This window comes from Somniosus microcephalus, chromosome 1 (genome assembly GCF_052327205.1).
Source record: "Somniosus microcephalus isolate GS21.2 chromosome 1, FLI_Smic_1.0, whole genome shotgun sequence".
In the NCBI taxonomy this organism is placed as follows: domain Eukaryota; kingdom Metazoa; phylum Chordata; class Chondrichthyes; order Squaliformes; family Somniosidae; genus Somniosus; species Somniosus microcephalus.
The window spans coordinates 222,748,170-222,764,300 of record NC_140987.1 but is presented as its reverse complement, the minus strand read 5'-3'; the positions used below and the strand labels follow the sequence as shown (position 1 = coordinate 222,764,300).

At 46.3% G+C, this 16,131-nt stretch overlaps 1 protein-coding gene across 1 annotated transcript in view; it reads right to left on the bottom strand.

Moving 5' to 3' along the window:
- The window catches only part of iqgap2 (IQ motif containing GTPase activating protein 2), a 385,400-nt gene that overhangs the window by 350,697 nt on the left and 18,572 nt on the right, over positions 1 to 16,131 (bottom strand). Inside the window, exon 2 of the mRNA XM_085990677.1 lies at positions 1,532 to 1,631. Coding sequence (XP_085846803.1) covers positions 1,532 to 1,631 — 100 coding nt within the window. The remainder of the gene's footprint in view (positions 1 to 1,531; positions 1,632 to 16,131) is intronic.

Below are 16,131 nucleotides of genomic sequence, written 5' to 3'. Positions count from 1 at the left end.
AAACTGAACAAAGAGCGTCAAACAAATTTAGTCCATCTAACAGTGTGGCACTACATTGTTGAATGAGACTTTTTCAAGTTAGTAAAAGATGCATTAGAACAATGAATTAGAAGAATATTTTGCTGTTACTAAGCAACAATGTCATTTTTTTTTTTTTTTTTTTAAGTTGCATTGTTATAAATTTATCCAACATCCTTTTCATTCAGTGAAGTCACAGGCAATCCCCTCCAGCTGTTCCAGCATTTTACAGCGATAATAGGTAGATCTTTGTAGACAAAAAAGCTTCTTTTCAAAAAAAAACAGAATGGAATCAATTTAATAAACCACATTTTGCTACGGAATCAACACGGAGTTCATTAATTCTTAATCCCATCTTTCTTTCCTTCTCCTTATTTTGCTTTCTATACATGCTTTTACATTGAATTAAATATTCTAACTTACACTTCCTGGTTTAGACTCTGCGTGCCTCAGTAACAATTCGTCAATCTGATTGGTTGAAGAAACACGGTGTTGCTTAACCTGTTCACAAAGGTCACAGATCCCCTATCAGATGCCCGATGACTGCACGTTGCCGCGCAAAAGCCCACGAAAAGTCTGTGGGTAGCTGCAAGCATAATGAATGGCGAGTGCAGATCCTTCGCCACTGACCACAAAATCCAGGCCATTGACACATTGTTGGGGTACTGTTCAATGGCTAGAAGTTGTTCTGTGATACTTTACCCAAATACCCATTATTCATGTGTGAGCCTAGACAGTGAGTATCAGCAAGCTATTCCATTGTGGGATGCGCCATAGCTGAATGCAATTTTTCCTCTCACTATGCCTGGGGCACTAAGCTAATTATTGGGTCCCTACTTCTGCTCCAGCTAAGCACAGTCCAGGGATCCAGCTTGGACTTTCCTGGTCTGTAAGAAATAAAAAGATCTGCATTTGTTTAATAGATCACATCATCTTTGAAACTGCGTCACATACAAAGAATTACTATGAACAGCAGGCAAATGTGACAGCCATTTTACACAGAGCAAGATTCCAATGAGATGAATTAACAGTTAGTCTGTTTTTGGTGGTTTTGGTTAAGGAAGAAACACTAGCCAGAACAGTGGAAGAACTTTCTACTCATCTTTCAATATTTCCATGAGGTTTTTGACATCCACTTATATTGTTAGAACAGGGAGACAGAGCCTCAGTCCATCTCATCTCAAGGTAGTACCTCTAAAAATGCAACAGCCTAGACTGCAGTGTCAGCTTAAATTATACACACAAGTTGCGGATTGGAGGACTGACTCCAAGGCGAGAGAGTGGTACCAACCGAGCCAAGCTGATGCGTTGTAGAGCTCCATAACTCCTTTCTAAATGACTGGGTCTAGCCCTGATGCCAACGTGTGCACCCACACACGCCACCAGATTACACATTTTTTGGAAAAAATGCTAGGCAGATTTCTACTTCAAAAGGGGATTTTTTGAACATATGACCATTTTGATCACAAATTCTATTCCTCACTATGAAGAAAGAAATTCAAATAGTGCTTACTGTTTGGCCTCTTCTAGGTGGCATAAATATTCATAGGCAATGTTCTGATGCCTCCTCTCATCCATTTCCTCCGCAGAGAGCCTTTCATCATCCACAATAGCTACAAAAGAGAAATGCACATGGTTAATACACAGCTGAAGGGAGAACTGGTTTATCAGTAGCAAGACCATTTCAAAGTTGTTCAGGTTGTTGTTGTGGTGTAGTGTACCATTTCCATACTACATGTTACTTGTATACCTCCACTGAGTACCAGAAGGCTACTAAAGATAGTTCAAGAAAGTTCCATGAAAGACTGATTGGTACTCTTTGTTGAGTGGCTCACCTCCCGATTCCTCACTGCCTCTCTATCAGCTACAAATTTCAAATCGGAAGTGTGATAGAACATTTACCATTTGCCCGAATGGGTACAGCATCAATACTCAACAAGCTCAGCATCATCTCCGACATGCTGTCCACTTGATTGGCACTCCTACCACTGCACTCAATTCACAATTCACAATTCAAATCGCTTTATTGGCATGATAAGTTACATCTTATGTTGCCAAAGCATCAAAATACATTTATGGTTTAGCACATAAACGCAGTTCTATTCATACATTGTATAAACAGGTATATCCCGGAGTGTATAAATATACATTCGCATTGTTTATATATATTCTTTTCTTAGTTTACTGGTTGTCCCTCTGTTCATGGCAAGCTGTAACATAGTGTGCCGCCAGTGTTATACAGCTTCTCTCCTCTCCCAGTAGGAATGGGAGTTTTTGGTTGTCATTCAGATTTCTGAAATCAGGGCATATTTGTGAGAATTTTTGGTAGAAATTCTCCCTGATGCCCTGATATTTTCCACAAGCTGTGAGGAAGTGCATCTCTGTCTCCACCACTCCCTGACTGCAGTGAGAGCATATCCTGTCCTCTCTTGGCAGCCTGGTCTGCCTGTGTCTGCCTTTTTCGATCGCTAGGCTATGTTCGCTAAGTCTGTACCTTGTCAAGGTTCTTCTCAGTTTGTTATCCTTTACCATGGTCAGGTAATCAGCTATGTTGTATTGTCTGTTTAGGGCCAAGTAGCAATTGAGTTTGCTTTGGGTTTTTGTTGTTTCTGCCCAATATGTCAGATATTTTTCCTTTTGCTTAGCGACGATTGTGTTGGGTCGAATTCTTTGTGTTACCCTGTCACTGTCCTGGGGCTGGTTATTGTTAGTATTGTTAGTAGTTACTTCACTGAGTCCCAGGACTAGTTGACTGAGGGTATTCTTCTTTATGGTCAGCTCTTGGCATTTCAGGGCGTCGTAGTGATAGCATTGGGGATTGCTCATTTGTAGGTGATTCCAAAATTTGGTGGCTCTTTTTTGGATAGTGATTATTAATGGATATTGGCCTAGTTCCGCCCTGCATGCATTGTTTACTGTTTTCCTTTGAGTCCGGAGGATACTTTTACAGAATTCTGCATGTAGGATCTCAATTGGGTGTTTGTCCCATTTTGCAAATTCTTGTTGTGTTAGCGGTCCCCATACCTCACTGCCATAGAGTGCAATTGGTTCAATTACTGATTTGAAAATTTTGAGCCAAATGCTAATTGGGATTTCTATTTGGATTGATTTTTTGATGGCATAGAAAGCCCTTCTTGCTTTCTCTTTCAGTTCATTCACAGCCAGTTTGAAGTTTCCCATAGAACTGATTTTTAAGCCCAAGTATGTGTAGTTAGTGGTTTGTTCAATTTTGGTTGTTCCTACTGTGAAATTTATTTTGGGTCCCTGATGTTTGGATCTTTGCTGGAACACAAGGACTTTGGTTTTTTGGGGATTTATTGTCAGGGCCCAAGTCTGGCAGTACGACTCCAGCAGGTCCAGGTTTTGCTGTAGCCCCTCTTTAGTAGGTGACAGCAGAACCAGGTCGTCTGCATAGAGGAGGAATTTAACCTTGGATTCATATAGGGTGAGGCCGGGTGCTGTAGATTGTTCAAGTAGTTTTGCCAATCCATTTATGTAAATATTAAAAAGAGTGTCGGTGAGATTGGCGAGCCCTGCGTCACCCCCCGCCCCTGTGGGAAGTATTTTGTTTGTTTGTCTCCAATTTTAACTGCACATTTGTTGTTTGTATACATTGATTTAATTACATCATATGTTTTCCCTCCGACCCCACTTTCGATAAGTTTCAGGAATAAACCTTCATGCCAGATGGAGTCGAAAGCCTTCTGGAAATCTACAAAGCATGTGTAGATTTTGCTTTTGTTATGGTGAACGTGTTTGTCAATTAGGGTCTGTAGGGTGAAGATATGATCGGATGTTCTATAGTTTGGCAGGAATCCAATTTGGCTTTTACTCAAGACATTGTGCTCCTCAAGGAAGTTTATAAGTCTTTTGTTTATGATGCTACAGAATACCTTCCCCAGGTGTTTACACTCAATATCCATTACCTTCCACCACAGGCAGTATGTACTATTTACAGGGTGTACTGCATTAATTCACTAAGTTTACTTCAACAGTGCCTCCCAGCTGTAACCTTTACCAACAAGACATGAGCCACAATGTCATGGGATCATCACCTCCTGTGCAGTACATCTCTTCCCCTTGCCTGCGGCTCCCCTTTCTCCTAGCCCTGAACCTGCATTGTTCTCCAGTTTCTCTCCTATTTCCCTTCATGCCGCAGACAAGCTCAACTTGTCCACGAGACTCGCCTCCTGCTCCCTTGACCATATTCCCACAAAACCCTTCCAGGCCCCCATACCAGCTGACGTTATAAGTGGTTCCTTCTCAAGTACTGTCCCTCTTCCCTTCTAAACCACCACTACCTCCATCCTCAAAAACCAACCCATGACCCCTCTGTCCTTGCAAACTACTGCCCCATCTTTAACCTCCCTTTCCTCTCCAAAGCACTTGAATGTGTTGTCGCCTCCTAAATCTAGGCCTGCCTTTCCTGCAACTGCATACTTTAATCTCTCCGAGCAGGTTTCAGTGCCTGCTATTACACATAAATGGCCGAATCAAAGTCACAAATGACATCCTCTGACTTTGACCATGGTGTCCTAACCCTCCGTGTTCTTCTCAACTTCACTGCAGTCTTTGGCATGGATTGGACACACATCCTCCTCCAATGCCTCTCCTCCATTGCCCAGCTCTTTGGGACTGCCTTCGCTTGGTTCCATTGACCCAACTAATTGTCATCAAGCATTTTCAGCAGTGGTTTCTCTTCCCACCCTCAACTATAACCTCCAGAGTCCCCCAAAAGATCTAACCTCGATACTCTCCTCTTCCGCATCCACACTCTCTGGAGCCGCAAGCCTACATTTCGTTGTACTGCACTTGTGCACTAACAATGACAATAAAGTTGATTATGATTAAGATACCCCTTTAGCAAGATCACCAGAAGACAAAGGCATCCAGCTCTACCTCTCCACCACCTCTCTCGATCCCTCCATTATGCTGTCAGACTGATTGTCCAACATCCAGTCTTAGCGGAGCACTAATTTCTTGCAGTTAAACATTAGGAAGGCCAAAGCCATGGTCTTTGGCTCCTGCCACCAATTCCATCCCCCTCCCTAGCCACTGTCTAGGGTTGAAGTCAACTGTTCGCAGCATCGACATCCTATTCGACCCAGAGAGGAGTTACTGACCCCCTATCCTCTCCATCATAACGACCACCTACTTTCATCGCTGTAACCACCCAGCTCTGCCCCGGACTCAGCCTCTCTGTTCCTGGTCATCATCCATACCTTTTGTCACCTCCAGACTCAACTATTCCAATACTCTCCTGGCCAGCCCCCCATCCTCCATAAGCTTCTGCTCACCCAAAACTCTGCTGCCTGTATCCTATCCCACACCAAGTTCCGCTCACCCATTATCACTGCGTTTGTTGACATACGTTGGTTCCTGGTCCTCAAATTTTAAATTCTTATCCTAATGCTTAAATCCTATCATGGCCTTGCCACTCACCATTTCTGAAGCCACCTACATAAGAATTAGAAGAAATTATCCATATGACCCTTCAAGCCTGGTCCGCAACTTCCGCTCTACAACCCTCCAAAAGCTTTGTATTCCTTCAACTCTGGTCTCTCGCAAATCCTCCACTCCCTTCACCTCACCATTGGCAGCTGTGCCTTTAGATGTCGGAGCCCGGAGCTCTGCTTCTCCACCTCTTTTAAACCCTCTTAATGTCTCCTTCTTTGTCTGATTACCCTCATGTGAAGTGCCTAAGGATGTTTCTTTACATTAAAAGGCACTATACAAATGCAAGTTGTTATTGAATGTGAAAGGTGTCATATTTCTGCCACTGTGCATTTACTTCTTTTTGGTGCTTTCTTCATGCTCTTGTTCTCCACTTTTTCCATCAGGATTATTTCATATTGGCTGCACCTCCCGATGAGCACAGCTGCTTGGCTCGCTCCACTGACAGGTCAGCGAAAAGACAAACACTTGTGTCTAGGGCTCACTCCCACTGAACTTCTCCCAACTAATGTTGCAATTCCAGCTGCACGGCACATTATATTTTACATGATTGCATCACATGCACAAGAGTCACTTGTCTCGAGGACAGGTAACAAATATAGGCTACAACCAAGGCAAAGCTTTTGCCCTGCTAAATTAATTAATTCAAATATATTCATACATTATCAAAAAGCTCTTCAATGGGGCTATCAATTGAAAGACTATCCACAGTTAAGGAAAATAAAACATTTTACTCTCAGAATGAATACATGGAAGATATGAAGCTTCAATATTGAAAAGTGCAGGCACCTCTGTAGAACCTGATGTTTTCTTCTAGCTCAATCTTTTTGTATAGGCAGTACATTTCTAATAGACTGATTCCCAGCTTATGCCTATTACTCAATAATAATGAATGAGATGAGAGAATTGGTCATCTACTATTATGTAGATAGGTTTGAGGGGCTTTGGAATGCAAGGAAAGATAGCAAGACAAGACAATTTTTAAAAAGAATTCCAGAGGGCAGGGGCATAGTGGTTGAAAGACTGACCTCGGAAGGTGGAGTGGAGGAAGCAATGGACAAATATTAATTTGGAATCAGATGAAGACAAGATGCGCTGTCTAGGACACACAACTGGAGAAGATTACCCCAAAAGGGTGGGACGAAGCCAGGGGGATATTTAACAGCGAGTGCAATGATCTTTAAAATCAATTTTAATGGGGCCCAGGGAGCGAACCAAAGAGGGCGTGATGGGCGTGCAGGACTGTGACAGGTGACTCAGGCCGCAGAGTTCTAGATTAGCTGGAGTTTCTGAAAGGTCAAGTAAAGGAAGCCAATGGGGAGAGCATTTGAGACGTCAATCTTTGAGGTGAAGACGACATGGATGCCACATTCTGCACTACTGCTGTCCGATAACCTGCTCCTAGTATCACATGGTCAGATTCAACTCCACACTATACTGATCCCATACGATTTAGATTATGTCAGGACTCTCAGCATTATGGGTGTGAAACCCTAAAACTTTCGTTAAATAAACCTACACGAAAGACCCATTTTTAATAAGGGAAAGTATTTTAAACATAAATAATTCCTTTAAACATTTTGTGCCCAGTTAGCCAATGTCTGCTGGGACTGTAATGGGTGCTACAATTGACCTCCTGGACAGTGGGGTGAGAACACAAAACAATGAGGGTGCCCCATCCTGATCACTATTCCAACTTGATTGAGTTTTTTGATGAGGTAATAGAGAGGGGCGATGAGGGCAGTGCAGTTGATGTGGTGTACATGGATTTCCAAAAGGCGTTTGATAAAGTGCCACATAATAGGCTTGCCAGCAAAGCTGAAGCCCATGGAATAAAAGGGACAGTGGCAGCATGGATACGAAATTGGCTAAGCGACAGGAAAGAGAGAGTAGTGGTGAACGGTTGTTTATCAGACTGGAGGAAGGTGCACTGTGGTGTTCCCCAGGGTTCGGTACTAGGACCACTGCTTTTCTTGATATATAGTAATGACTTAGATGTACAGGGCACAATTTCAAAATTTGCAGATGACAAAACTTGGAAGTATAGTGAACAGTGAGGAGGATAGTGATAGACTTCAAGAGGACATAGACAGGCTGGTAGAATGGGCGGACACGTGGCAGATGAAATTTAACGCAGAAAAGTACGAAGTGATACATTTTGCTAGGAAGCACGAGGAGAGGCAATATAAACTAAAGGGTACAATTCTAAAAGGGATGCATGAACAGAGACACATCGGGGTATGTGCGCACAAATCGTTGAAGGTGGCAGGGCAAGTTGAGAAAGTGGTTATAAAAAGCTTACGGGATCCCGGGCTTCATAAATAGAGGCATAGAGTACAAAAGCTAGGAAGTTATGATGAACCTTTATAAAACACTGGTTCGACCTCAGCTGGAGTGTTGTGTCCAATTCTGGGCACCGCACTTTAGGAAGGATGTGAAGGCCTTAGAGAGGGTGCAGGAAAGATTTACAAGAATGGTTCCAGTGATGAGGGACTTCAGTTACATGGAGAAGCTGAGGTTGTTCTCCTTGGAACAGAGAAGTTTGAAAGGAGATTTGATAGAGGTGTTCAAAATCATGAGGGGTCTAGACAGAGTAGATAGAGAGAAACTGTTCCCATTGGCAGAAGGGCCAAGAACCAGAGGACACAGATTTAAGGTGATTTTCAGAAGAACAAAAGGCGACATCAGGAAAAAAAAAATTTAAGCAGCGAGTGGTTAGGATCTGGAATGCACTGCCTGAAAGGGTGGTGGAGACAGATTCAATTGTGGTTTTTAAGGGGGAATTGGATAAGTACCTGAAGGATAAAAATTTGCAGGGCTACGAAGGGCGGGGGAGTGGGACAAGCTGAAGTGCTCTTGCAGAGAGCTGGCATGGGTTTGACGAGCCGAATGGTCTCCTTCTGTGTTGTAACTATTCTATGATTCTATTCCTGCTGGAAACAAATGGAGTGGATGTTAAGGCTAGATAAATGTAAGAAATCACACAACACCAGGTTATAGTCCAACAGCTTTATTTGAAATCACTAGCTTTCGGAGCGCTGCTCCTTCTTCAGGTGAAGTGGAGAAATGCATAAAGACACAGCTTATATAGTCAGAGAATCATGTCAGATGTTTACAGGTAACCTTTCCAACTGCCATTTATCGCACCTCGGCAGAGAGATAATCACAGCAGTCAAAGGTGTGAATGGTGTCCAAACAGGTCAGTCAGGGAAACATTACATCAAAGAACAATGAGGTGGGGTCACAAGGGGTCAAATATTGCAGATGCTGGGGTCTGTATGAAAAACAAAAAAAGACAAAAAACATTTTTTTTTTTTTTTTGGCTGGAAATCACAGCAGGTCCAGCCGCATCTGTGTAGAGAGCGGCTGGACCTGCGTTCGCAGCATCGTCGTTCGCAGCAAATTACCCAGCTTCCAGGAGAACAGCAACCACGACACCACACAACCCTGCCACAGCAACCTCTGCAAGACATGCCAGATCATCAACACAGATACCATCATCACACGTGAGGACACCACCCACCAGGTACATGGTACATACTCATGTGACTCGGCCAACGTTGTCTACCTCATACGTTGCAGGAAAGGATGCCCCGGAGCATGGTACATCGGCGAGACCATGCAGACACTGCGACAACGGATGAACGGACACCGCGCAACAATCACCAGGCAGGAGTGTTCCCTCCCAGTCGGGGAACACTTCAGCAGTCAAGGACATTCAGCCTCCGATCTTCGGGTAAGCATTCTCCAAGGTGGCCTTCGAGACACACGACAACGCAAAATCGTCGAGCAGAAACTGATAGCCAAGTTCCGCACCCATGAGGACGGCCTTAACCGAGATCTTGGGTTCATGTCACGCTACATGTAACCCCACCTGATGCAGGGTCATCCAGACTCGAGTCGACATTGGCTTGTTCTCTCTACACAGATGCGGCTGGACCTGCTGTGATTTCCAGCCAAAAAAAAAAAAAAAAAAAAAAAGTTTTTTGTCTGTTTTTTTGTTTTTCATACAGACCCCAGCATCTGCAATATTTGACCCCTTGTGACCCCACCTCATTGTTCTTTGATGTAATGTTTCCCTGACTGACCTGTTTGGACACCATTCACACCTTTGACTGCTGTGATTATCTCTCTGCCGAGGTGCGATAAATGGCAGTTGGAAAGGTTACCTGTAAACATCTGACATGATTCTCTGACTATATAAGCTGTGTCTTTATGCATTTCTCCACTTCACCTGAAGAAGGAGCAGCGCTCCGAAAGCTAGTGATTTCAAATAAAGCTGTTGGACTATAACCTGGTGTTGTGTGATTTCTTACATTTGTCCACCCCAGTCCAACTCCGGCATCTCCACACCAAGGCTAGATAGACAGAGAGAATAGCCCGATATTCATTGCCTGCATTAATAAGAAAAAGTCTCTGGTGCCAAACACCCACCGTCACGTCACCTGACTAACTCTACCCTAGCATGTCAATGCGTTCACGAGGGATGGGGAGAAAACCTTAAGAGTATTTAGCCATATTCATATGGGATTGTCACAACTACGATGTGTGACCAGAAAACTCCATAGTGAATCATTCAGAAGCTCAGAGGAGGTTAGGAGAAAACAGGCTCTACATTAGTGGGTTCATTCATTTTGAACCATATACCAGTAGCTGCTCAAGGAAATGTTTTCTCAAACAAGTCATTATCCATTATTTGTAATGAAAAAAAGCTGTTCCTCTAGGGGAGAAACACCTGGCTGATGCTGTAACGTCCCTCCCTTTCAAAACCACCAAACTCCCAATCTCCAACCTCCCTTTCTTCTGGAAAGTTCTTGAACATGTTCTCACATCCCAAATCTGTCTCCATCTTTCCCACAACTCTATGTTTAAATCTTTCCAATCAGGATTCCACCCCTGCCACAGTATTGAAACAGCTCTAATCAAAGTCACAAATGACAACTAGGCGATTTGATTTTATTCCTCGATTCCATATCCCTCTTGCTATTTTTTTTTTCTGAACGAGTATAATCCTCATCTACCTCTCCCCTCACTATTAGCGGATCATGAGTAGTTTAATTTTCCCACCACCCCCTTCCTAGTTTAAATACATCACTCCCCATTTAACGAGTACATTAGCATCTTCCCTCTTCTGATGTAACCCATCCTTATGGAATAGCTCCCATCTGACCTAAAACTGGTGCCATTGCCCAAAGCGGAATCCCTCTTCCCCGACACCACACATTTAGCCATGCATTGAATTCACGAATCTTCCTTCCCTAGTCTAGAAATAGGATACCTAATTTCTCTTTATGTGGCTCGGTGTTAAGTTAATTTTGTCTTTTAATACTCCTGTGAAGCGCCTTGGGACGTTTTACTATGTTAAAGGCACTATATAAATAGAAGTTGTTACTGCTGTTGTTATTTAGAGGCCCTGCCCAGAGTCCTCGTTTTCCCCACAGGAAGCTAGACCTTCAAATCTGTTTGAGTGCAAGTTGGTCTGGGTGCTCCTGTTCTAACCCCTCCTTCCTGCCCCTCAGCTAGTTGCCCATCTTACCTTCTCCACAGCCTGGTCCCCATTTCTGGTTGTTGTGTTGACCATCTCAAACTTTCGATCCAAAAACAGCTCTCCCTTTCTGATGTGTCGTATTATCTCCATCTCAAGTTCTGAGATTTTGAACTGGAGCAATGCGAGTTAGTAATACTTCCCAGGGACGTGCTTGCCCGAGTCAACACTTGGTGCTCGAAACACCCACATCTTCCAGGAATGACACATCACGGTGCTGACATATTTAGGTTTAGTTAGTTTGTTCCACTTAAAAGTTTATATTAGGTCAGAACATGCTGTCAAATTAGGTAGATTAGATAGAATCACTGTTTTATGAAAGGGAAATTGTGTTTGACAAATCTATGAGAGTTTTTTTTTTTTTTTTTTTGAGGGTGTAACGAGCAGGGTAGATAAGGATGTAGTACATTTGGATTTTCGGAAAGCATTCAATAAGGTGCCACACAAGAGGCTGCTACACAAAATTTGGGCTCATGGGATTGGGGTAATATACCAGTGTGGCGGAACCACCAGAGGATTACGGACAATTGTATGCAATTCCTTTTACAGCAATATAGTACAGCTGGGGGCTGCACCTTTAATGTATCTGTTAACTGTACTAGGGCTTCTTTCCTGTACTCCGCGTGATGACTTCATGCCGTCCGTCACGTGATCTCTCAACGGCGGGAAGAACGTGATGACGTCAGAGCTCGGAACCTTCTAGCAGTTGAGCTCGGAACCTGCAGACCAGACCTATTTGCATTGTATCCTACAGTTTCCTGTACAGCTTCGCTTGTTCATTAAATTTTATTGTTTTTGATTTTCTGAGTCGATCTCAATTCTTCGGCTAGGAACCCCAGTTCCTACATTGGTGACCCCGATTTCTTCGAACAATTTTCGTTGAAGTTACATCATGGACACGAACGCCGTCACCCTCAAACTGCCGCAATTTTAGGAGCAACAACCGGCCACGTGGTTTTTCCAGGTGGAAGCCCAATTTCCAATTCGGGGAGTAGCAGCGGATTCGACCCGTTATTATTACGTGGTCTCCGCCCTCGACAGCGCCACGGCCTCGCGGGTCGTCAGCCTCCGAGAGTCCACCGAACGATGGCAAGTACGAAGCTTTAAAAGCAAGTTTACTGCAGATTTTCGGTCTGTTCAAGTCGGAGCGCGCTCGCAGACTTCTCCATGCCCGGCCTCAGGGACTCAAAACCCTCAGAGCTCATGAGCCAAATGCGCACGCTTTTGGGCTCGGAATTGCAATGTTTTCTGTTCTGCAAGCTGTTTCTCTGTCAACTACCAGAGCCAGTACAGACGGCCTTGGCCAATTCTGCGATCACGGATTGTGCTGAACTCGCCGCGGAAGCGGATAAAATATTCACTGTCTCAACAATCTTCTGCAGCCACGAGGCGCCCATCCCCCACAAGAGCGAATCCGTCTCCTCCTCCTCCTGCAGGCTGGGGTGCATACCACGCTCGTTTCAGCGAAAAAGCCAGAAATTGCCGTCAGCCCTGCAGTTTCTCACCAAAAAAACCTACCTCAAACCAGCGGTTTCTGAGAAGCTCAATAAGGCCTAAGGGACACGCCGGAGTTGCGATGGCCGTGGGGTCTGCAGGGAAACTCCTATACAGTACAGACTCCCTGTCAGGGCGACGTTTTCTCTGATACTGGCTCCCAGTGCAGTATCCTACCAGCATCGAAGCTAGATCTTCAATCCGGCGGTCAAGGTCCCCCCCCCCCCCCGAGGCAGCCAATGGTGTGGCCATTCACATGTTTGGAAAGCGTAGGGTCCAGTTGAGTTTTGGCGGCCAACGTTTCGTTTGGGAGTTCATCACGGCGAAAGTCTCAGGCCATCCTGGGGGCAGATTTCTTCTGCGCAAACGGGTTTCTCTTCGACGTCCGACACTGCCGGCTAATCAGTGCCTCCACTTTGTCCCCTGCCATCGAAGCACCGCGATGTCTTGGTCAGTTGCCTGTGCAGTCCCATCTCCAAATGAGTTCTCTCGTCTTCTCAGTGAGGTCCCCGAGCTCACCAGGCCCACATTTTCTTCAGTCGCGAGGCACGGTGTGGCGCACCACATTACCACGACAGGATCCCCCGTTTATGCGAGAGCTCGAAGGCTGGAACCTGGTAAACTCGCGGCCAAGGTGGAGTTCCATACAATGGAACGCCTGGGTATTATTCGACGTTCGAATAGTCCTTGGTCCTTGCCATTACACATTGTTCCTAAGCCGGGCGGCGGATGGCGACCATGCCGCGACTACAGACGCCTGAATGAGGCTACCACACCGGATCGGTACCCAATTCCTTATATTTCAGGATTTTTCGGCCCATCTGGCAGGAAATTCCATCTTTTCCAAAGTAGACCTCGTCCGAGGCTATCATCAAGTGCCCGTGCATCCTCAGGATGTCCCCAAAACTGCCGTCATCACACCTTTCGGGCTCGGAGTTCCTTCGTATGCCGTTTGGGCTGAAGAATGCAGCACAAGCCTTCCAACGTCTCATGGATTCCGTGTTGCGCGATCTGCCGTTCATCTTCGTCTACCTGGACGACATCCTTATTGCCAGTAACAGCACGAAAGAACACATTACGCACCCTTTCTCGTCTCAGCCAACATGGCCTTATCAACCTGGCTATGTGCCAGTTTGGGTTGCACAGCACTGATTTCCTGGGACACAATCACCTCGGAAGGCGCCGTCCCGCTGGCCACGAAGGTGGAAGCAGTCACCTCGTTCCCTCTTCCTCAGACCGTCAGGGCCCTCCAGGAATTTCTGGGAATGGTCAATTTTGATCATCGGTTTGTCCCCAAGGCGGCATTGTTGATGCAACCTTTGCCCGATTTACCTCTGAGGGCCTCGTACAAAGACCCAATCGATTGGACACCCCAGATGAACCAGGCTTTCCTCGACACTAAGAATGCTTTGGCTGCTGCGACCATGTTGGCACATCCCCTTCCAGGCGCAACCATTGCCCTTACCACCGACGCATCTGATTATGCCATCGGGGCAGTACAGGAGCAGTGGGTCGACGGCACATAGCAACCACTGGCTTTCTTCAGCCGCCAATTGCAGAAGAACGAACGCATGTTTAGTACTTTTGATAGGGAGCTGTTGGCATGGTTTCTGGCCATCTGCCATTTTCGCTTCCTACTGGAAGGACGCCCATTCACGGCTTTTGTAGACCACAAGCCACTTACTTTTGCAATGGCCAAGACAGCGGAACCATGGTCGGCACAGCAACAACGTCATCTTACGTACATATCTGAATTTACAACCGACATACAACATGTCTCGGGCAAAGACAACCTGGTGGCGGATTGTGTCTCCCGCACCCAGCTCCACGCAGTACACCTGGGAGTCGACTATGTTGGTTTGGCAAAAGAACAGAAGGCAGACCCTGAAGTGCAGGCATTCCGGACCGCACCTTCCAGCTTACAAGTGGCTGATGTCAGTTTCCAGGCCGCAGGGACCACACTCCTGTGTGACATCTCGATGGGCGTCCCACGTCCAATCGTTCCAGTCGAATGGCGCAGGAGAATTTTCGACACTATCCACGGGTTGTCACACCCTGGCATGAGAGCATGACAACGACTCATGGCAAAGAAATTAGTCTGGAAGGCCATGCATCTCGACGTCCGTGACTGGACCAATACCTGTGTGAGTTGCCAGAAGTCCAAGATACAACGGCATGTTAAGGCCCCAGTCGCCACTTTTCCAGTTCCGGAGCGTCGATTCGACCATATGCACGTGGACCTGGTTGGTCCTCTCGCGGGTACACTCACCTCACCGTGGTAGACCGCACCACCAGGTGGCCAGAGGCAATTCCTTTGGTTGCCACCACAGCGGCAGACGTCTCCAGAGCCTTCAGCTCGTCGTGGGTAGCTCGGTTCGAGGTACTGGCTGACATCTCCTCCGACCGGGGGCCTCAATTTACCTCGGAGCTTTGGAACGCCGTAGCTCAAGGTTTGGGCACCAAGCTTCATCGTACCACCGCCGACCATCCACAGGCAAACGGTCTGTGTGAAAGATTCCACAGGTCCCTTAAAGTCGCACTGCATGCTAGTCTCCGTGGGCCTAGTTGGGTGGACAGGCTCCCTTGGGTGCTGCTAGGTCATCGCACGGCGCCTAAGGACGACCTGCATTCTTCTTCAGCAGAGATGGTTTACGGCCAACCACTGAGCGCCTGGTGATTTTCTTCCTCCACACACGGAACCCTGGTCCCCAGCTTAGCAGCTCGTCAGCCACCAGAAAGCGGCTAGGAATTTCATCCCAGTGCCTACGTCGCATCATGACCTGCAGCGCTCCCATGTCCCGGTGGATCTTAAGAGCGCAGAATACGTGTTCATTCGGCAGGATGCTTGCAAAAAACCCGCTCAAACCACCTTACACAGGTCCCTTCCACGACATCTCGGCAGGTGACAAGTCCTTCACAGTCGACGTCGGCGGTAAGCCTGACCACATCTCCATTGACCGGTTGAGACCGGCGCATCTGGATCTGAGCGAACCAGTCGTCACCGCTCAGCTGCCTCGTCGTGGTCGTCCACTGTCGGTCCAGTACAGCCACAGTCATCCGCCGAGTCGCCAGTGCCCGTCTCACCGGGTCGACCACAGCCGGCCTCCTCTTCTCCTCCGCCTGCGGCGTCATCCCAACCACAGCCAATTCGTCTTCTAGCGCTCCGTTCCAGCTGCCGGGGTATCGCAGTTGGTCGGACAGACTCATCAGACCCCCTTCTCGCCTTACCTTCTCTGTTAAAAGCAATTCTGGGGGGGGGGGGGGGGCTCATATGGCGGAACCACCAGAGGATTACGGACAATTGTATATAATTCCTTTTACAGCAATGTAGTACAGCTGGGGGGCTGCACCTTTAATGTATCTGTTAACTGTACTAGGGCTTCTTTCCTGTACTCCGCGTGATGATGTCATGCCATCCGTCACGTGATCTCTCAACGGCAGGAAGAACGTGATGACGTCAGAGCTCGGAACCTGCTAGCAGTTTCCAGAGAGGCTTTCAAGCAGACCAGACCTATTTGCATTGTATCCTACAGTTTCCTGTACAGATTCGTTTGTTCATTAAATTTTATTGTTTTTGATTTTCGGAGTCGATCTCAATTCTTCGGCTAGGAACCCCAGTT